Raw genomic sequence first — 22963 nt, 5'->3', positions numbered from 1 at the left:
GTTTTGCTTTGGTGCAAGGTGGGGGAAGACTGAAAAGATGTAACTGAATAGGAATACCAGTCACACAGAAGTCTGGGGTTCAGAAGCAGGTGGGTGCAGAAATTTACATCAGTGGAATAAATAGCCTTCACTGCTTTGCTAGCTTCTCCAGTAGTTTATGTGAAGGTGTATAGTACTGGAGAGCTAGAAGTCTTAGGAAAGACTTTAAATGCTCAAATTGTGAGCTTTTAAAGTATTTAGATTTTAAGAAGTAAGTTTAAAATTTTGGTGTACACGTGAGATTAGAGTTCTCTTATGGATTTGTAATGTTTCTACTTACTGAGATTTTGTGATTGAAAATTCTAAGTAAAGTGAAAATGCAATGACTTTCAAAGGAATTTTATGTCTTAAAAACATATCTCTCATCTTTGTGATCTCTGTTATCTTTGTTAAAAATTTTTGCTATTACCTTAGTTATTGTAACAAAAAATAACCTTTTGGGGGGGCACCTGTGTGGCTCAGGGGTTGAGTGGCTGCCTTTGGCTCAGGTTGTTATCCCAGGGTCCTGGGGTTGAGTTCCACATCCGGCTCCCTGCAGGGGAGCAGGCTCCCTGCTTCTCCTTCTGCCTATGTCTCTGCCTCTCTCTGTCTTTCAGAAAGAAAGAAGGAAAGAAAGAGAGAGAGGAAGGAAGGAAGGAAGGAAGGAAGGAAGGAAGGAAGGAAGGAAGGAAGGAAGGAAAAGAGAAAAGAAAAGAAAAAAAAAAGAAAAAGAGAAAGCAAGCAAGTCTTTTTGTGGTCCCTGTAAAATTACTGTAATATTTGGTACCAAACAATCCATGTGCCCTTGTGAAGGTTAATCAGTTCTTTAATTTGAATGAGTGTGGTTTTTAAATTGATCCAGTACTTGAGGGGCAACTATCAGTCAAAATCAGTTTGGGGAATAAGCAAAATGAGGGGGCGGGTATCTATACTAGATGTGGTCTGTTTTTAAATATTCAGAGAAAGATATGAAGACTATTTATGATGATTCTTGTTTCTGAAATGCATCTATTGAATTGGTAAAATTTTATCAGTGGCCTTTGATCCTGTGCCTCTTCCCCTTAAATTTCACTTAAAATCCCCAATGCTTGTTGCCTCTGGGATTTCTGTCTTCTGGGTTCTTTTTTAATGTTTAAAAATATGCTGGTATTGTTTGGTTTTTAATCAGTGACTTGAGTACGATATAATTACTGCAATAGGAATTTAAAGAGTATTAGTCCTACATATGTTGGGAAATGTGTTGGAATGTGCTGTTGTGAAACTGAAGCTGTGGTTAAAGTACTCTATGTTGCTCTGTCATAAAAACTAGTCCTGTTGCATAATGTATGTGATTGCTAATCATTTTTCCCCCTCTTTACAGCACAAATAAGGGTTTGGGTTCTAAATTCGTTAAAAAAAAAACTCATCAAATTGTACACTTAAAATTGGCGAATTTTATTCTGTGTTAATTAAACCTCAGGCTATGTGTAGTAAAGCTGTGTTTTCAATGTCAATTGCTTGGAAAATTTGTTAACAGGAATGAATTTGTGATTTTCATTAAATCAGTAACTACAAACAATAATAATAATGAATCTATATGAATTAAAGAACATATTTTAAGAAACTTTATTTAGAATTTTATTTCTATAAATATTATTTAGAACTTTATTTTATGTTCTTGAATTGCCATGTGTGTTCTTTTGTCCTGCTCAGTCCCTTGGTATCTGCAGGATGACAAAAACTTGTGTCCTTATTAGGTACATCTATAGAAATTATTGATTTTCCTTTGAAGTACTAAAGATCTCTAAACAGTTTCCTAAAATGTTATATTCTATGTTATGAACATCAAAAACAAGATCTATAAGGACTCTATTACATGCAAAAGGTATATATAGTAACCTCCTCATTCAGGGCAGAGAAGCCCCAGGGATTTATAGAACTGATTTAGAGAAACAGGATAAAATAATTGGTTGTCACATTTGATAGAACAATGAAACAAAATCATAGGCTGAGAAGTAATTCTCACATAAGACTCTATTTACCAGTGAAAAGTCATAAATCCTTGGGTCATAGTACCAGAAGAAATTCAGTCATACTGACTGAAGTCATACCACAGTCTTCTTTTGGTTAAACTCTACCCTTCCCCTATCCCAGACTCTAAAGTATTAATTAGGGCCACAGAAGAGGTCCCACAGAGGGAACATAGATTAGGAGCCCCAGGAACCAATAACTAAACTACTGCCCACTGATACCTGGAGAGAGAGAGGACTGCATTTCCCTCCACATCATGTATTGGATGGGACCTTTGTATAGGCCTGGGTTCAGCTTTCTGGAGATAAGCTCTCTGGGCATCAGTACCCTCGTTCCTTGCTCCAAGCTGCAGGGAACATAAATCATTCTAGACATCCTCCACAGACAAAGGAAAGGTATTAATACCATACAGAAACACTTACCTATCCAAGAGAGATGTGATATCCTAGAAGAGGAAAGGAGTAATAAAGAAGTTAGATGCCTATTTATCAACACCAGAAATTTCTTTGGTGATACTGGCCACCACCAGAATTTGATCATCAATACTGGGATCCTGTGCAGAAGTCCCCATTCCATCACCACCAACTCCTCCCACTGTCCATATGGCTTTCTGATCAGTATCCTTCATCTAACCTGAGATAAACTGGCTTTATCTTACTTTAGTTTTCTAGAGTTCCCTTTTACATGAAATAAGAGAAATTAATAGGTGGGCCATTTCTAGCTATACTGCTACATGATTTCAAGAAAAACACCATAGGTCTTTCAGCCCAAAGCCACTTTTCCTTAGTCTGGCTAAGTAAACTTCTGAGTGCTGAGCTGATAATTAATGACACTTTAGAGGTCAGGCTTCGAGTAATAACAACTGGCAAACACCTTTCAAACAGGTCAATTGAGGGATTCCTGGGTGGCTCAGAGGTTGAGTGGCTGCCTTAGGCTAAGGGCATGATCCTGGAATCCCAAGATCCAGTCCCACATCAGGCTCCCTGCATGGAGCCTGCTTCTCCCTCTGCCTGTGTCTCTGCCTCTCTCTGTGTGTCTCTCATGAATAAATAAATAAAATATTTTTTAAAAAACCCAAACAAGTCAATTAAAAGCCAGTCTAAGGTACAACTCAGGTTGCAACATTCTTATTTTTGAGAAATAAACCCTCAAAATTATTTTTGAAGAAAGATTAAAATATTAATAGATGCCATTATTAATGGCATTTATTATCCTTTTTAGGAGAGTGAAAACAAAGCTTCCTATTGACTGTAAGGCAAAAGTAGCCTTCTGCTTTTCTCCCAGAGAGTCTTAAAAGCACTAAAGTAGGTTTCTTCCCCCTTCCCAATGGGTAAAGCTGCTTCTACATCTTTCCAACCTTCTTCCCCTGCTAGTGTACCCATAATTATGTTGATATGGAGTCTCACTTTGAGAAAGTCGAAGGGATTCTGCTGTTCCATTCGTGCCTGGATGCTCACCAACATCTCCTTGGCTAGGAGACACTGTTCTTGAAGCTGGTTCAGATTCAGCTCCATCTCCTCATTCAAGGCTTTCCCCTCTTCTCGGAGATCATTTAAAATGTTCTTTTCTTTGCTGTGCAGGAACTGATGTAGCTTTAGAAACTCCAAGGAGATGTGTTGCTGCAGATGTAGCTTGTTTTCCTGGAAACCTCCATGATCATCATCATGGTAATTACTGAGACTAGCACTTGGGGATGGGGACCCACACCACTACTCATATACCATAACAGGAAAATGCACTAAAATGATTCGACCACACTAAGCAGAGTTCTTTGGGAGACTTATTTTGTTTTTCTCAGTTTAATAGTTCAGGAATGAAATAGTCAAAAGTGATCTCTAGGTACCTATTGCAGTACCAAGGTGGTAACCAATCCCATAATAAATAAGGTTGTGGGGTTAATTAATTAATTAAACATCCTGGAATGAGTAATAGTATCCTCCTACCAGAGGTACAAACTAATGTCTGCCAAGTGATGCTGTTAGACTGGGGCCATCAGGAGGCTGAAGGAACTATTCTTACCTAGAAGACAGAGCTAGAGGGATGTCACTTCTGCTGCCAGGACACTATAGAAGAAGCAGGAGACAGGCAACGTCTGAAGTACTGAAATTAATAACTGTTCTATCCTTTCCTAAGGTAACCACAATGTCCTGAGGGATGAACCATCTGACATTTGAGCTTCTCAGAACTTTATCCTCCTGATTTCTAGTGATCTCCACCTTTATCTACTCATTCTCTCAATCACACAGGATTTTATCATTCCTAGCAATTTCACTATCTCCAAAATTAACTTCTTGTGCTCACTTAGGTACCTCTACTGTAACAATTATTGGTCTCATTGAAACCTCTTATTCATTGACCCCCTCCATTTCTGTTTATCATCTTCTTCTGTCTCCATGTCCCCTCCTATCCAGCTTGGATTTTGTGGTCCATCATTATAATGGCACTCTTAAAATTCACTCTATCCTCTAGCTCACACTTTTCCAATTTTCCTTTTACCTATTTCATCACTATTTCACATATTGGTTGGTTCTTTTTTAACCAAGCTCTAAATATTGGAGTTATTTGATATTCTGTCCTAGGCTCTTTCCCCTTCTCATTCAATATTCTCTTTCTAGGTAATATCCTCTCCTCACACAGATTTAAATCAGTCTCTTTGCTGACTTCTTATTCCCAGTCTAGATCAACTTCTGAGCTCTAGATTCCTGTATCCAACTGTCTATGACGTCTCTACTCACCCTTCTCACATCTAATCAGTCACGACATCCAGGTCATTTTTTTTTAAATCTCCAAAGCTTATGCTGAAGCTGTTTATTTCTCTCTTTCTCTGTGCCTCTGTTGTCTAAGCTACCATCATCACTCTCTGGGATCACTGCAATAGCCTTCTAACCATTATCCTTATCATTGTCTCTCTTCTCATAGCCACTAGACTCATATTTTCAAAATGAGATGAAATCATGTCCTATTTAAACCTCTTTAATGGCTTCTTACCATAGGAAGAAGTTCAAAATTCCTAATGTTATCTACAAGGGACTCTGTAACTGGGCCCATATCTACCTCTTCAAGCTCATCTTGCCTCCCATGATCCAATTTTATTGGCCTTGTCTCTGTTTAACATAGCAACCAACTTCCTATCTCAGGACTTCTCCATATGCTCTTTGCTCTTCACAGAACATTATTCTCTAGGCCACTCTCTTCATATTCCCTTCAGTCAGTTCACTTGGCTAAGTTACTTGTCCTTTAATTCTTAATTTTTAATGGGTGATTTTTTTCAGAGAATACCCCTCCCCTAGCCTAGATTAATTCTTCACATATATTTATTATAGTACCCTTTATTTTCATTTATAGTAATTATCACAGTTATAATTTTATTGCTATTAATGGGATTACTTAATCCCATTAATCTATCTCCCACTCTAGTGTAATATAGTATCTAGTGTAATGCCTTACTCAATAAATATTTTTTGAATGAATGAATGTTGACTGTAGTAGCTAAACTAGGAACTCTTAAAACAGAAACAACATTCTCTGGAGACATTATTTCCATCTATCCTTCTTTCCTTCATTGTACATATTTCTTATTCCAGATGCCAAAAGCCAGAGAAGACTCTCCCATAGAGTAATTATGAAAAAACAGAACTACCAATTTAGCCCCAAAACCTAGGGACTGCTTTGCCAAGTTTCTAACTAGGAATGTTCTCCTAGAGCTCCTGTGAAGTTGACAGTATAGGCAATGGTTTATTTAGTTTGGAGGAGCTAGAAAAGATCAAATTGGATGGTGAAAACCAGCAATCTGAGAAACCTTAAATCAGAGGTAGCCTGGTTATAAACTCAAAGAAAAGAAAGGTATTTCTTTCGGCATAATAATCTTTAGCGGATTTTTCTGATAAATCCCTTATTTTGCCATATGTAAAGGGAAATATCAGACAGATCACAACCTCAAAACAATCACCTAGTGATTGAGCCATCAGAAGGATCAGCATGTAACAGAAAAGGTCAGTCTGCTCTCTCTGTTGATCATCCATTGAGAACTTATTTCACTGCTATGTTTCTTTCCACCTTACAGTGTCCACTTTCTTTTTTTTTTTTTTTTTTTTTTTTTTTTTTTTTTTCAGTGTCCACTTTCTAATGCTATAGCCCAGGTGTCATTTAGTGTATTGATAATATATGTACAAGCACCTTTCTACCCATGTAGCTGAAGTTACAAGGAAGGTATTCCAGTTCTATCTCATAACCCCTCTGCCCTGTTTCTCACCTTGTAAGCAGCAATAGCATCTTTCTGCATATTCTTCAGGGACTGAAGTTCCTTCAGGGTTGCCTCCAGTTGACCCTGATGGATGGTGAGCTCCTCCTGGGAATACCGTATAGAATTATGGTCTACCATATAGAATTAACCACACTAACTTGGGAGATGAAGGGCCATAGGGACATCTCTCCTAAAGCCCCAGGGTATCAGAGAAAACAAAACAAAACAAAACAAAACAAAAAGCTCTTGCTGCAAACCTTTCCTTAACCCCTGAATTCCTGTCTCTTCCAAGAATTGTAAAGAAAATAACAAACAGCAGAAAAACTTAGTTTTATGCTATTAACTTACTACAGAGGTTTGAAGAAGCTGACTCTGCATTTTCTGCTGTAGTTGTTCTGTTCTCACTATCTATACTTTTATTTATGTTATCACTTAGAATATTCATTTCTCCCCTCTGCCCATTCAAATGCAAATGATTTCCCATCTCAAGCTTTCATTCACCATACATCCCTTATTTCAGTATTCTCTAATCTTCTCTGAAATTCTAAATATTTACAAATTACAAATGTGACAACATTTAACTCTCAATAGTACACTATCTTGATTCTGTTGTTTTATTCATTTTAAGTTTGACTAAATTTCAAGACTTTTGTTAACAAGAGTAATATCTTGTACATCCATATTCTACAGAGTGTCTAGCAGAGTCTTGTCCTGGCAGGGTGTAGGTAAATATTTGATTGATTGAGGGAGTAGCCGGAGCTATTCCACTACTCCTTTCCTATAATCAGCAACTCGAGAGAAAGAACTTTGCAGGATACGTTGTATTTTCTGAGCTTACTAATAATCATCTGAATAAAGGGGTGGGGTTGAAAGAGAGAAGAAACCCTACAAAAGATTTCTCTCAGCTTTCCTAAGGCATTATTCAAGGCTCAAGCCTCACCTACCATGAAGAAACAGACAGCATCAGAGATCTGCAGGAAATCTTTAGACTGCTCCACAGACAGCCGAGCATCTTTGCATTGAAAGCAGATCAGTTTCCCATCTGGCTTACTGAATAGTTTCAGGTTCTCTCCATGCTCTGGGCACTGTGGATGGCCCTTGAGTAAGGGTAGCTTCTTAATCTTCTCTACCAGCTTCTCCAGTACAAGATTGAATGTACAGTTACTATATTGACATAGCATCTTACACTCAGGACAGAATGTTTCCTTTGCTTGCTGCTTCCAAAAGTTTTGGATACAGGCCTGGCAGAAGTTGTGGCCACAGCTTAGCATCAATGGATCACGGAACCAGTCATTACACAGTGGGCAGTGTAGCTCCTTAGTAATGTCTTGTATCTGCACTTTAGAGGGTATTTGGGTGATCAGATCATGTACTTCACCATAGTTGCCTGGGTCGATGTTGGAGGAAGGTCTGGAAGATACCTTTGGAAAAGAACAACTAAAATGAGTTTCTCTTTCTTGCGGCCCATTTCCCCACTCCAAGATAGTGGGCTCCATTTTTTTTTTTTTTTTTTTTTTAGTGGGCTCCATTATTAAAGGAGCTGAGAATAGGTGCAGCCAGAATAAAAGCACCAGTCTCCTTTTTGAAAGTTACCTGATAAATTCATTGTTGTCTGTCTGTCTGTCTCTCTCTCTCTCTTTCAGATTTTATTTACTTATTCGTGAGAGACACAGAGAGAGGCAGAGACAGGAGAAGCAGGCTCCATGCAAGGAGTCTGATACAGGACTCAATCCCGGGACTCCAGGATCATGCCCTGAGCCAAAGGCAGATGCTCAACCGCTGAGCCACCCAGGTGTCCCAAATTCATTGTTTTCTAACATTATCTCTACTCTCAACACTATTTAAACTTTAATAGAGGGGATCCCTGGGTGGCTCAGTGGTTTCGTGCCTGCCTTTGGCCCAGGGCACGATCCTGGAGTCCCGGGATCGAGTCCCACATCGGGCTCCTGGCATGGAGCCTGCTTCTCCCTCTGCCTGTGTCTCTGACTCTCTCTCTCTCTCTCTATGTCTATCATAAATAAATAAAAATAAATCTTTAAAAAAATAAACTTTAATAGAGAACTAAGGCAGAAGAAAGAGTACTCAAGAATGTTTTTTGTTGTACATCCATACCTCCACCCACTTTCCTCATGTATCAGTTAAAAGTTTACTTTCAATTTCTACTAGTTATTACCTTTTTATTTTGTTTTGTTTTCTAGATATCATGTACAAAGAATTGGAATCAGTGGCAATCAGATTCCTCAGTGGCATAATATCACCAATCATAATATCATCCAGGCTTTTCTCTCCCCCTTTTTAAGAACACATTACAGAAATAACACATATACAGAAAAATACAGATTCATGCATATAACTCAATGACTTTACACAAAATGAACACATCTGTGTAATCATCCCCTGATCAGGAAACAGAGAACTACCAGCATTCCGGAAGTCCCCCGTATGCATGCTTCAAGTCACTATCCCTCATCAAAGTTGGCCACTGTCTTGACTTCCAGCACTATATACTGATTTTGCCTGTTTTTGAGTTTTATATAAATGTAACCATGTACTATGTATTTTTTGTTGCTGACTTCTTTTATCAGTCTTACATTTGTGAGATTTTTATATATTATTCTATGCAATTGTAGTGCATTTATCCTCATTCCTGTATATAATATTACATTGTGTGAATATACCATAGTTTTTTTCTCCATTCTACTGTTGAAAGACTTTTGGGTAGTTACTAGTTTGAGGCTATTATAGTGTTGCTGAGAACATTCCAGTTCATGTGTGTGTATATATATATATATAGATAGAGAGAGAGAGAGAGAGATTTGTTTTGTTTTTTTTGTTCAACATAAGTTTTGAAATTCATCTGTGTTGATATACATAACTGAAACTCATTAATTTTTACTTCCATACATACATACGTGTGTGTGTGTGTGTGTGTGTGTGTGTGTGTATTTCTCTTGGGTATATACCTAGAAGTGGGAGTAGGTCATAGGTTTGGCATATATTCAGTTCAGTAGATACTATCACACTGTTTACTAAGTGGCTATATCAATTTACACTGCCACCACTGTTTTCCCATACCCTTTTGAATACTTAGAATAAGTATATTTACTTTAGCCATTCTGGTGGGTATGCACCTGTACTGCACTGTGCCTTTAATCTGTATTTGCCTGATGACTATGGATATTGGGCCCATTTTTCATATGTTAATTGTCCATTTTCATTTCCCCTTTTGATGAAGTACTTAAGTAGTGTCTATTCACAAGAGTTCTTCACATATTTTAGATATGAGTTCTTTATCAAATATATATATTACAAATATCTGTTTCCACTCTGTGGTTTGGCTTTTCACTTTCTTAATGATATCTTTTAATAAACAAAATGTCTTAATCTTTTAAAACTTTATGTTTAAATGGAACATAAATACAGAAAGCAGCATGAAAAAAATGCATAGGATATTGATCTATTAATACATGAATAGTCATGAAAGGAGAGAGAACCTTGCCAGCTACCCCAGAAGTCTTCTATATACTCTCTACCACCTATATGTCCCCCCCATTCATGAGATTATTACTATCCTGAATTTTGTGTTAATCATTCCTTTTGTGGCCTGTTTTGATGCTATATAAACAAAATTGTATTTTATGTATTTGTGCCTTGCTTTCCTTGTTCAACATAACTTTTGAGATTCATATGTGTTGATACATATAACTGAAAGTCATTCATTTTCACTTCCATATAATATTCTTTTTAAAATTTTTTTAATTGGACTTCAATTTGCCAACATATAGCACATCACCCAGTGCTCATCCCGTCAAGTGCCATATAATATTATATTGATGAAAATTTACTCATTTTACTGTTGATAGTCAACTGGATTGTTTTGGTGTTTTGCCATACAACCAATGCTACCATGAACATTCTTTCACATGCTTCCTGTTACGTATATGCAAGGGTTTTTCTAAGTGGGTTTTTTTTTTTAAGATTTCGTTTATTTATTCGTGAGACAGAGAGAGAGAGAGAGAGAGAGAGAGAGAGAGAGAGGCAGAGACCCAGGCAGAGGGAGAAGCAGGCTCCATGCAGGGAGCTTGACACGGGACCTAATCCCAGGACCCCAGGATCACGCCCTGGGCGGAAGGCAGGCGCTAAACCTCTGAGCCACCCAGGGATCCCAAGGTTATTTAATGCTAAACCAACCTTTCTTTCCTGGAACTAACCCATCATGATCATGATATATTATTTATGTATTACTAGATTTGGTTTGATAATATTTTATTTAGGATTCAACCTTTATGTTCATGACTGAGATTGCTTTTAATTTTCTTAAACCATTCTTGTCTGGTTTTCTTATATAAGTTATACTAACTACATAAAATTAATTGGGGAGTGTGCCTTTTTCTCTTCTCTGAGTTTGTGTAAAAATAATAGAATTATCTGTTCCTTGAGTATTTGGCCAAATTTCCAGCATAGCTCCTGGGACAGATGCTTTATTTTTTTATTTTGTATTATCTGGAAGTACTGATTTACTTCTTGAAAGTTATGGGATCATTTAGATTTTCTGTATTTTCCTGACATGGTTATGATAATTTATATTTTTCTGGGAATTTACTTTGCCTAAGTTTATAAATGTATTGGTATAAAACTATTCTCTTACTATCTTTTTATTGTAAGATATAGATACATAAGAATATATAAAGCATTTATATATTTTTAAAATAATAATAACAAAGCAACACTTTGTAATTACCACCTGGGTTAAAAAGTAAAACACTGACTGCCAATAGCTTCAATGACCCCTGTGTATTCTTTTCCAATTGCATGTGTTTCCTTTTTTCCTCATAAATACCCAATATTCTGCTTTTTGAGTTAAACATTACTATACTTTTCTCTATTATTTCATCATCTATGATTGCATTCCTTAGCTAATATAGTGTTTATTTTTTCTTCTGTTTTGAACGTTACATAAATGGAATAAATTGAATTTATTATATATTATATATAATATATTCCATATAAATGGAATTATACTGTATGTGTATCTTTCTGTGACTTGTTTCTTTCATTTAACATTATGTTAAAGTCCATGGCAAGAATTTCCACAATAGCTAAACTGTGGAAGGAGCCATGATGTCCTTTGACAGATGAATGGAAAAGATGTGGTATATATATATATATACACAATGGAATATTACTCAGCCATCAGAAGAGACGAATACCCACCATTTGCTTCAATGTGGATGGAACTGGAAGATATTATGCTGAGTGAAATAAGTCAGTCAGAAAAGGACAATCATCATATGGTTTCACTCATACGTGGAATAAGAAATAGTGAAAGGGATTATAAGAGAAAGGAGGAGAACTGAGTGGGAAAAATTAGAAAGGGAGACAAACCATGAGAGACTTCTGACTCTGGGAAACAAACAAAGGGTTGTGGAAGGGGAGGTAGGTGGGGGGATGTGGTAACTGGATGACAGGCACTGAGGAGGGCACTTGATGCGATAAGCACTGGGTGTTATACTATATGTTGGCAAATTGAATTTAAATTAAAAAATGTAGGACACTGGGTGGCTCAGCAGTTGAGCATCTGCCTTCCGCTTGGGGCATGATCCCGGAATCTGGGATCGAGTCCCACATTGGGCTCCAGTCTCATATTGGGTTCCCTGTGGAAAGCCTGCTTCTCTCTGTGTCTCTGCCTCTCTCTCTGTGTCTCCCATGAATAAATAAATTAAAAAAAATTTTTAATGTAAATATTTAAAAATACATTATGTTAAAATCATTATGTATAAAACATAAAAACATTATGTTAATCATAAGATTAATCCATGGAGAACCCTTGCAGCTGTTCCTCTTCAATTATATATAGATTTCATTATGTGAATATACCACAGTTTATGCATCCAGACTCCTGTTAATAGACATTCATTTCAGTTTTTTTTAAAGATTTTAAAAATTTATTTATTCATGAGAGACACACAGACAGAGGCAGAGACACAGACAGAGGGAGAAGTAGGCTCCATGCAGGGAGCCTGATGTGGGACTCGATCCAGGACCCTGAGATCATGCCCTGAGCCAAAGGCAGACGCTCAATGCTGAGCCACCCAGAAATCCTTCATTTCAATTTTTTTGACTACTAAACACAATGCTTTTAATAATATTCTTGTATGTGTCCCTTTGTGAATATGTATAAGAGTAAATATAAATAAAATGTAATAAAAAATTTTTAAAAAGATATGATAGATACAACCCACACTGTTCTTTCTGATCACTGATTCATTTTGTATCCTCTGATTTGCTATTGCTTCTCTCTCGTGTATTTTTTATTTCAGTTATTGTATTCTTTAGCTCTGATTGGTTCTTTTTATATTTTTTGTATCTTTGTTCAAGTTCTTACTGAGTTCATTCACTTTTCTTCCAAGTTCATTGAACATCTTTATGACCATTACTTTGAACTCTTAAGTAGATCGCTTATCTCCGTTTTGTTTAGTTCTCTTTCTGAGTTTTTTTTTTCTTGTTCTTTCATTGGAACATATTTCATTGTCTTCTTATTTTGTCTGATTCTCTATGGTCAGCTACATTTCCTGTTCCTGAAGGTAGTGATCTTATCTGGCAGGCATCCTGTGGGGCTCAGAAGTGCAATCCCTCCTGGTCACCAGAACCAGGAACTCCAGGAGTGTCTCCTGTGTGAGCCACATGTGCCCTCCCATTGTGCCTGGGCTGCAACTGTTGTGAGCATGCTGGTGAGTGAGGCTGGCCCCCACTATAGCTGCAGGGTTTGGCTATGACCATTACAGGTGTGCCAGTGGGTGGGACTGGCCCCCTTGCCTCCTAGGACAGAACTCATCCTGGCTGAGGCTACCTGTTTGGTGTGGTGGTTGAGGGGCAGCCACTTTGGCGGAACATTTAATGAGGCAGATTGGGTATGGTGGGCCTGCAGGGGAATGCTGGAGCAGGGTGGTCAGTGCTAGCAATGTAGATGGAGAGTGTTAGAACTGGCACCTGCCAACATCAGGTCAACTTGGCTGAAGGAGGGCAAGAAAAATGGTGCCTAGTGCACTTCCTGGAGTAAATTCCTACAGATCCTTGCCCTGTGAGCACACCCCTAAACTTAGTAAGTATCCTTCACATATATTCCAGATGCTTTTCATATGTGCTGGGCCTGGGAGCAAGAGAGATTATGTGCGGGCCCTTTAAGAGTAGAGTTTTGGCCTCTTTCTTTCTTTCTTTCTTTCTTTCTTTCTTTCTTTCTTTCTTTCTTTCAGATTTTATTTATTTATTTATTTGACAGAGAGATTAAGAGCAAGAGTACAAACAAGAGGAGCAGCAGGCAAAGAGAGAGAGGGAGAAGCAGACTCCCCACTGTGCAAGAAACCTGATGTGGGGCTAGATCTGAGGACCCTGGGATCATGACCTGAGCTGAAGGCAAATGCTTAACCAACTGAACCACCCAGGCGCACCCTGAGTTTTGGTTTCCTAAAGCCCTTCAGCTCTCCCAGAGTTAGGCTCCACTGATTTTCAAAGCAAGATGTTATAGAGACTCATCTCCTCAGGGCAGATCCCCAGGCAGAGAGTGCGTGATGTGAGGCTTGACCCTCTCACTTCTCAAGGAAGACCTTGGTATCTGTGATATCCTTCTTCCTTGTGGGTCACTGCACCAAGGTTTGGTTTCCAACCAGACTGCATCACTGCCCCTTCTGCCTTTCTCAGTGTGGCTTTTTCCTTATGTCTTTGGCTGTGGAAGAACTGTTCTGCCAGTCTCCAGGTCATTCTCCGATAGTTGCTGTATATGTGCTTGCAGACTTGGTGTGTCCATGGAAAGAGGTGAGCTCAAGATCTTCCTACTCTATGATCTTCCCCTCTAATCCCAAAGTAATACATTTTAAATCACAGAATTTCAGGCTTGAGTATATGAAATTTCTTTTAAGTGTTGCTTTCCTTTTTTTTTTTTTTTAAAGATTTTATGTATTTATCCATGATAGACACACAGAGAGAGAAAGAGAGGCAGAGACAAAGGCAGAGGGAGAAGCAGGCTCCATGCAGGGAGCCCGACGCAGGACTCAATCCCAGGTCTCCAGGATTATGCTCTGGGCCAAAGGCAGGTGCTAAACCGCTGAGCCACCCAGGGATCCCCATAAGTGTTGCTTTCCTGACTCTATTCTAATCATATCAATTACATGACCACCTTTGTCTATGTATAAGGCTACTTAAGAGGAAGTTGTAAAAAACAAACAGGAAAAGAAGAGAAAAGGTTAGGCAAGATTCCTTTCCAGTGGGCCTGTTAGGACCCAGATTCTGACTGATTTCCACAATCCAGTCTTCTTACTGACAAGCAGATGTCTCAAGCTAGCAAATCTACTCCTATTTATTCTAGATAGACGCAGGCTTCCAACTCCGTATTCAGTGAACCAAGCAGGTGGTATAATTACCTCGTATTTCCCACTCCTCATTTTGAGAAGAGTACTCAGGAGAAAAATTCTTTCTCTGTAGTTCTGAACATTTTGGGGATTTGGGTTTTGGAAGCCAACAGAAGCTCCAGATGGGACTTTAAGAACATTAATCAATGAAACAGCAGTAGTCAGGAAAAGGATTAAATTGAAAAAAGGATCCCAGCCCTTCTTATTGATTGAAATGGTAACCATTGCATACAAAATTTTAATTTTAAGTACTAAATATAGAAGATTTAAAAAATTGAATCTAGGACTGACATCACTAAAAAAGGCAGAATAGGGAACTCCAGAGAGATCTCCACAAAAATATATTAAACTTGCAAAACCTGTCAGAATCAACTTTTACAGAACTTTGGGATTTAGGGACACCTGGGTGGCTCAGTGGTTGGGCATCTGCCTTTGGCTCAGGGCCTGATCCGAGCCTGCTCCCTCTGCCTGTGTCTCTGCCTCTCTGTGTCTCTCATAAATAAATAAATAAATCTTAAAAAAAAAAAAAAAAGAACTTTGGGATCTAGTCAAAAACTTGTAACTAGAGGAAAACTTAAGGAAGAAACTGCCATATGGCAGTAAGCATGTACTTACTACCATTTTAAATCATTTTAAATCATTCACCTACCATTCTTCACTCTCCAAATTGTTGACAGCCATGAGAATGGTAGCTGAATTCTTGATGCAGGTTGCTAGTGCTGAGAGGGAGTATGAACCTTATTCTCAAAGAACTGTGGTTGTGTGTTCTGTTCTGCCTGCTAGCTATCTTGAGGACGAGAACAAGGGCTTGCCTTTATTTTGCCTACCACAGAGTTCCCAGGGCTGAGGCAGCTTCCTGAATTGCCTTTAATGAAGATATTTAAAGGCAAAAGGATTGGACACAGCAGTCTATGGGAAGAGAGGATAGTCAGTATAAGAAATAAACCAAAAAGCCTAGGAAGGAAGAAGTTGGAAAGTAAGATACATGGGGAATAAGGGCTTTTAAAAGCTCCCATGTGGGGGTACCCGGGTAGCACAGTTGGTTAAACATCTGCCTTCAGCTCAGGTCATGATCTCGGGGTCCTGGGATTAAGTCTTGTATCAGGCTCTCTACAGAGAGTGCCTGTCTCTGTCCCTCTGCCCCCTCCCCTCATTTGTATGCTTGCGCGCTCTCTCTCTTATATAAATAAATAAAATCTTTAAATAATAATAAAATAAAAGCTCCCATGTATGGTAGGGAATTGAGAAGCGCCTGTACATACCCAGGTCTGGATACCTGCTTTAAGAAAGGTCTGAGAAGACTCTAAGTTTTAACCTCTTACTGTCCTTCAGGCTTCAAATGAAGAGGAAGTAAAGACCAAGACAGAGTTGTAAATGGCCTGGCTCAGGGTTCAAGAAGTGCCGCAACACAGAACCAATTAGAAAAGACTAGAAGAATACTTTTTCTTTTACTTTTTAAAAAGTCTCTTCTTGGCTCCAGGCATTTAAGAAAACTCTGTCAAACCACGAGCTGATCACTAATCTAATGGAACACAGGTTTCAGTGGCCACACAAGACAACATACATAAAAAAATAGTTCAGAAAAGTTACTAAGCAGAAAACACCCCCCAGCAAGCAGCAACAACAAATAGCAGGAAGGGGGAAATGGACCTGTCAAGGAATAGAGTTTCTCTATACTATTCAAACTAAGTTGGTATCAAATCACCCTTGATTGTTAGAAAGTTCAGATATTAAATGTAACCCCCTGGGTAACCTTTAAGGGAGAATACTAAATAATGTATAGAAAAAGAAATGAGGGACACCTGGATGGCTCAGTGGTTGAGTGACTGCCTTCGGCTCAGGGCATGATCCCGAAGTCCTGGGATGGAGTCCCGGGATGGAGTCCCACATCAGGCTCCCTGCACGGAGCCTGCTTCTCCCTCTGCCTATGTCTCTGCCTCTCTCTCTCTGTGTCACTCATGAATAAATAAATAAAACCTTAAAAAAAAAAAAAAAAAGAAAAGGGAACCAAAATGGTGCACTAGGAAAAAATCAATTTGAATGCAGTAATAGAGGAGTTTATAAACAAAAAGATATCATGTGTGGAAATTGAATAGCAAAATGGTAAAACGAGTCTTTCCATATCGGTATTGACTTTATATGCAAATGTCTTAAACTCTGATTAAGAGACAGAACTTGGGAGAATGGACAAAAGAAACATGATTGAACTATATGCTGTCTACAGGAAACTCACTTTATGTGCAAGGATACAAATAGGCTAAAAGTATAAAGGATAGGAAAGTATATTTCATACAAATATTTACCAAAATATAGACGGCAATAGTATGGCAAATATTAAGACAAAAACTTATGACATGTGGTAAAATGCAGTACTCACAGCTAAATTTATAGTGATAAACACGTACATTAAAAAAAAAAGACCACAAATCAATGACTTAATTTTCTACCTTAAAAAACTAAAAAGAAGAAGAAGGAAGAGGAGGAAGGAAGGGAGAAGGAGGGGGAGGAGGATTAATGATTTTAGAAAGGAGAAAGAAGACTGAAATAACTAAAATCAGAAATGTAAGTGGGGGCATTACTATAGAACCTTAGAACTAAAAAAGAATTATAAGAGAATACTATAAACACTTGTATACCAACAAATTGGATAACCTAGATGAAATGGAAAAATTCCTAAAAACATATAAACTACCAAAACTGACTCAAGAAAAAAATAGTAAAACTAAATAGACCTACAACAAAAGATTAAATTAATAATCAAGAACCTACTAATAGGGATCCCTGGGTGGCTCAGCAGTTTGGCGCCTGCCTTTGGCCCAGGGCACGATCCTGGAGTCCCAGGATCGAGTCCCACATCAGGCTCCCGGCATGGAGCCTGCTTCTCTCTCCTCCTGTGTCTCTGCCTCTCTTTCTCTCTCTATGTCTATCATAAATAAATAAATAAATAAATCTTAAAAAAAAAAAAAAAAAAAGAACCTACTAATAAAGAAAAGCCTAGGACCAGATGACTTTACTGGTGAATTCTACAAAACATTAAAAGAATTATCATCAGTCCTCCGACTCTTTCAGAAAGTAATATAGGAGGGAACACTTCCTAACTCATTCTGTGAGGCCAGCATTATCCTGATACTGAAGCCAGATAAAGATATCACAAGAAAATAAGCTAATTTTAGTTTTCTTCACAAAACAATGAAAAGACAACTCAAAGACTGAGGGAAAAAAATTGTAAAACCTATACCTGATAAAGATCTGGTATCCAGGATATATAAAGAACTCTAACAAACTCAAGAGCAAAAAGAGAAACAATTTAAAATTGAACAAAAAACTTGAATAGACATTTCTCCAAAGAAGATAGATGGCCAACAAGCACATGAAAGATGCTCAGCATCATTAAGGAAATGCACATAAAAACCATAATGGTTGGTAAACACCAACTAGGATTGTTACAATTTTTTAAATAGAAAATAACAAGTATTTGGTGGAGATGTGGAGAAATTGGAACCCTCATTCATTCCTATTGAGAGTATAAGATGGTACAGCCTCTGTAGAAAAGAGGTTGGCAATTCCTCAAAAGGTTAAACAGAATTAACATATGGCCAACTATTCCACAAGTAGGCATATACCCAAAAGAATTATTTTAAAGATTTTATTTATTTATTCATGAGAGAGACAGGGAGGGGCAGAGACATAGGCAGAGGGAGAAGCAGACTCCCTGCGGGGAGCCCAATGAGAAACTTGATCCCAGGACCCCAGGATCAGGACCTGAGCCAAAGACAGACACTCAACCACTGAGCCACCCAGGTGCCCCTACCCAAAAGAATTAAAAACAGGTATTCAAACAAAAACTTGTTCACAAATATTAATAGCAGCACTATTCACATTAGTCTCAGGTGGAAACGACCCAAATGTTCATCAAATGAATGGATAAACAAATTGTGGCATATCCATGAAATGAAAGATTATTCCATTACAGAAAGGAATGAATTACTGATACATACCACAACATGGACAAACCTCAAAAACAGTATGCTAAGTAAAGAAGCCAGGCACAAAGGTCACCTATTATATTATTTCGTTTGTATGAATATCCGGAAAAGGTAAATACATAGAGACAAAAAGCAAATTAGTTGTTGCCAAAGGCTGGGAGGAAGGGACAAATGGGGAGTGACTGATCAACCAGTATGAGGTTTCTGTTGGGGATCATAAAAATATTTTGGAATTAAATAGAGGCAATAGTTACACAATATTGTGAATGTGCTAAATATCACTCATTGAATTATACACTTTAAATTGGTTAATTTGAGGAGTGCCTGGGTGGCTCAGATAGTTAAGCATCTGCCTTCAGCTCAGGTCATGATCCCAGAGTCCTGGGTCCAAGCCCTGTATCGACAAGCCCCACATCAGGCTCCTGGCTCAGCAGGGAACTTGCTTCTCCCTCTCCCTCTGTCTCTCCCCCTGCTCATATTCTCTCTCTTCCTCTCCCTCTGTATCTCTCTGTCTCAAATAAATAAGTAAAAATCTTAATAAAATAAAATGGTTAATTTTATGTAAATTTTACAATTCAAAAAATTGAAGCTATATCTGACTCCAGAGCCAAAATTTTTATACTGAACATATCCTGCTTTGAATGCTGTATTATAGCTACTATTTGATATGTAGCCACCAGAAGTGGCTACAATCAATATCTAAGAGTCTGATGAAGTAAGCATTCAATAATGCCAGCTCTGTTCTAATGTCCATATTTGCTGGGGCATTAAAATGAATGAAATAAAGAGAGGCTGTGCCCATAAACTGCTCACATCTGGGTCTCCACTAATATTTGTGAGTCAGGATAAAGTACAACTAGAAGCACCTCACCCATTCTTGTTTTCACCTCCGAGACTGCTTACCCTGTCCCATACACCTCATAATCATGTGTGTGGAAAACCGAGTCCAAACAACCAAGCTTCACACACACACACACACACACACACACACACACACAATCTAACACAGCTACCTTTTGGGCACACAGCTGGGAGCTATAGAGGCCCTAGCAGTGGGCTAAGAATCTTTTGGGCAGAGAATTTTAGAGTCCTGGATACATGGCATGTGATTCAAAGTAAGAGAGAGTAATAGGCTCTTTAGTCTCATGGACTCCTTGTCTTGTAAAGAAGAACATAACTAGAGGAGGCTCAGTCTAGGAGCCTCAAAGCACAGGCCCAGGAAAGAACCTCTCCCCCACCACTCATTGCCCAAGTCTAGGAGTGGTATTACCTTTCTGTCCCATTCCACTTACCTTTATCCTATATCATCTGAGCACTAGCTATGGGTTGGGCCTGTCTGTGCTCTAGAATCAGCAAGGAGGGGCTATAGTTCCATCTCACAGGCCACACCCTTACCAGAATTGAATTTCTGGAGTCTCAGGGGCTTGTCTGTCTTAACCATGTGGAAGACCTGGTTATAACTATTGGCTGCTCAGATTTCAGGATTCTAGGCTCTGCTTTCTACAAAGTTTTCTACCACAGTTCCTAAAATGACCTTGCCCACCTCAAAGTTTCAAATGCAAGTACCCGTTGCTCCCAGTATATACCATAGGCAGCTCTGAGTATTTTACCCTTTCTTAAATAAATGCTAAAGCTGAAAGGCTGTGATCCAGGAGCATAAAATGGGAACTGAGATGAGACCTCCTCAAAGTAGGAGGTAATTTGTGTGACAGATACAAGAATTTTTAGGGGAGCATAATTGACAGGTCCCTGACACTTGAGTAGGAGGTATGGCCACGAGAAACATCTAGGATCTCTAATATGGGACTTGACAGATCATATCTTAGGCAGACAAAAAGTGAGGAAGATTATTATGGGGGAAAAAGAAATATTAAATGGACATATACTATTTCTCAACTTGTAGATTATGTTTTCCAAAGGATGAAAAACTTAAATATGAATAGGAGATATATTCTGAGGCAGAATCCCTGAGGATTGGTCCATGGATTACATCTCATGCCCTTGAAAGGGAAAACTAGAACTCAAAACTTGTTCTAATACTCAAGTGATAGAATCAAGGGAATCCAAAGAATTCTTTTTTTGTTTTGTTTTGTTTTTAGATTTTATTTATTCATGAGAGACACAGAGAGACAGGCAGAGATATAGGCAGAGGGAGATACAGGTTCCTCACAGGGAGCCTGATGTGGGACTCAATCCCCGGCGCAGGATCATGCCCCGAGCCAAAGGCAGATGCCCAATCACTGAGCCACCTAGGCGTCCACCAGTTCTCTCATGCTATACATCCCCTTGAAAATTTGAGTACCCAGAACTGCTTTATTTCTAAAGCTGAACATTTTTTAACTTATCATCAAATTCCATTCTCATTGATGACTATTTCTGTTGCTCCTTCCCATACCTAGATTTTCATGTCTTTGGCTTGTGTCCCTAGACCTTGACTGCCTAGTTTTGTGTACCACCTGTGTTCACTATCCCTGACACCCGATTTCCCCAAACCTGAATCTTGCCTGCTTGGATCAAATATAGCCATATTCTCTTTGAATATTACCTCTCCACCATTCTCTCCAGTCTCTTTTTTTCTGAAACTCCTATCAGACAAACATAGGAGTTTCTTACTCAGCCTTCATTCTTCTTAATCTCCTTTTCTTATTTTCTTTTTTAAAGATTTATTTATTTATTATTCATAGAGACACGGGAGTGGGGGAGAGAGAGAGAGAGGCAGTGACACAGGCAGAGGGAGAAGCAGGCTCCATGCAGGGAGCCCGACGCGGGACTTGATCCCGGGTCTCCAGGATCACACCCTGGGCTGAAGGCAGGCGCCAAACCACTGAGCCACCCAGGGATCACCTCCTTTTCTTATTTTCTAACTACATCTGGTAGCTGTCTGTGCTTTGCTCTCCCATTTTTTTTTTTTAAGATTTTCTTTATTTATTCAAGAAACAGATAGAAAGGCAGAGACACAGGCAGAAGGAGAAGCACGCAGAGGGAGAAGCAGGCTCCATGCAGGGAGCCTGACCTGGGACTTGATCCCAGGTCTCCAGGATCATGTCCTGGGCTGAAGGCGGAGCTAAACCACTGAGCCACCCAGGCTGCCTTTCTCCCACTCTTTTTTATAGATACTGTTTATTTTTTGTTTCCTTAAACATCTTTTTTTTTTTCCTTAAACATCTTTGAATGAAGTGAGTTCTTCCTGAATAAGCTATTTATAAGAAATTGGCAAAAGGGTAGAGACAAGCCATATTTGAGACTATTTTCTTAATGAAACATTGTATCTATGAGCTCTTATAGCCCTTACTTTTCCGCATGGTTAGCATTGCAGAGTTGCTTACAATGCAGTCTGTTTCCTCCACTATTCTAGACCAACCGACTGCTTTCCACAAATATGGCTTATTTGTCCTTGTTCAACTTCACTTTCCCTATGTCTCAAATCTTGGTGACAAACAGGTCTATGAAAGCTCCTGCTTTAGCCTGCTTGCCTGTTTTCATTGTTCTGTACAAGTGCTTACATGTCTTGGGGCACTTTGTCTGGAGAGCTATATCATTCTTGCTTTGCATAAAATCTACATCCCTAAGCATCCATGATCTCATTCCTATTTGACTTTCACTGTATTGGGCAGTCCTTCTTCATAGGGTTGTAATCCAGGGTTACAGATGTCTCTAGTTATATTGAAAATAGAGTTTGTCTGATTTTCATTCTCCTTGTAGTTTTGAGTTAAAGAAGGGTAAGTTTCTGAGAAAATAAGAAATAAAACTACTATTTTTATTCTACCATTTGAAAACTAAAGCTTAAGTTGTTTTTGACACTTTATCCAATATTTCTATGTGTCTAGGGGAGCAATTTATAGAGATATTTCAGTATGTCCTTCATATACCATCTTGACCAGATTCGGTAATGTACTTTCAGCAGTAAACAGTGTGGATGCCTCTCCTCAAAGATTACAAGGTGAATTTCTCTCCAGCCCCTACAAATGAGTACTTAAAGTCAGTATTAAGCAGTGCTACAGAAAAGGCTATGTGTTCTCTGAACACCTGGATTTTTTAAAACCAAGGTTCATCCCCAGTACCTACTAGATGTGTTAATCAAAGTTACTGTCATTTGCACAGTCTATGCTAAAGGTCAGGGCTACATTCATGGGGTGATTGGGTAGCACAGTCAATTAAGCATCTGACTCTTGCTTTCAGTTCAGGTTGTGATCTCAGTATAGTGAGATTGAGCTCTCTGGTCAGTACGGAGTCTGCCTCAGATTCTCTCTCCTCTCTCTGCTCTTCCTGCTTGTGCTCATGTTTGTGCTTTCTGTCTCTCT

The 22963-nt window shown here is 38.7% G+C and overlaps 1 protein-coding gene and 1 long non-coding RNA gene across 5 annotated transcripts in view; one reads left to right on the top strand and one right to left on the bottom strand.

Moving 5' to 3' along the window:
- Positions 1-22963, top strand: part of LOC111093295 — a 56998-nt gene that overhangs the window by 21313 nt on the left and 12722 nt on the right. The window lies entirely within an intron of this gene.
- Positions 1-22963, bottom strand: part of TRIM69 (tripartite motif containing 69) — a 44277-nt gene that overhangs the window by 15133 nt on the left and 6181 nt on the right. For 2 of the 4 annotated variants that reach the window (XM_038580289.1, XM_038580291.1), the window contains exons 2-6: positions 7216-7692; positions 6281-6376; positions 3435-3668; positions 2451-2473; positions 2250-2374 (exon numbers count right to left, since the gene is read on the bottom strand). In XM_038580289.1, the coding sequence (XP_038436217.1) occupies positions 2250-2374; positions 2451-2473; positions 3435-3668; positions 6281-6376; positions 7216-7692 (955 nt within the window). The remainder of the gene's footprint in view (positions 1-2249; positions 2375-2450; positions 2474-3434; positions 3669-6280; positions 6377-7215; positions 7693-22963) is intronic. The other 2 variants (XM_038580290.1, XM_038580292.1) reach the window with 2 other exon arrangements.

This window comes from Canis lupus, chromosome 30, assembly GCF_011100685.1.
Source record: "Canis lupus familiaris isolate Mischka breed German Shepherd chromosome 30, alternate assembly UU_Cfam_GSD_1.0, whole genome shotgun sequence".
NCBI lineage: Eukaryota > Metazoa > Chordata > Mammalia > Carnivora > Canidae > Canis > Canis lupus.
The sequence above is the reverse complement of the archived record's forward strand: the minus strand, read 5'-3'. Positions and strand labels throughout refer to the sequence as shown.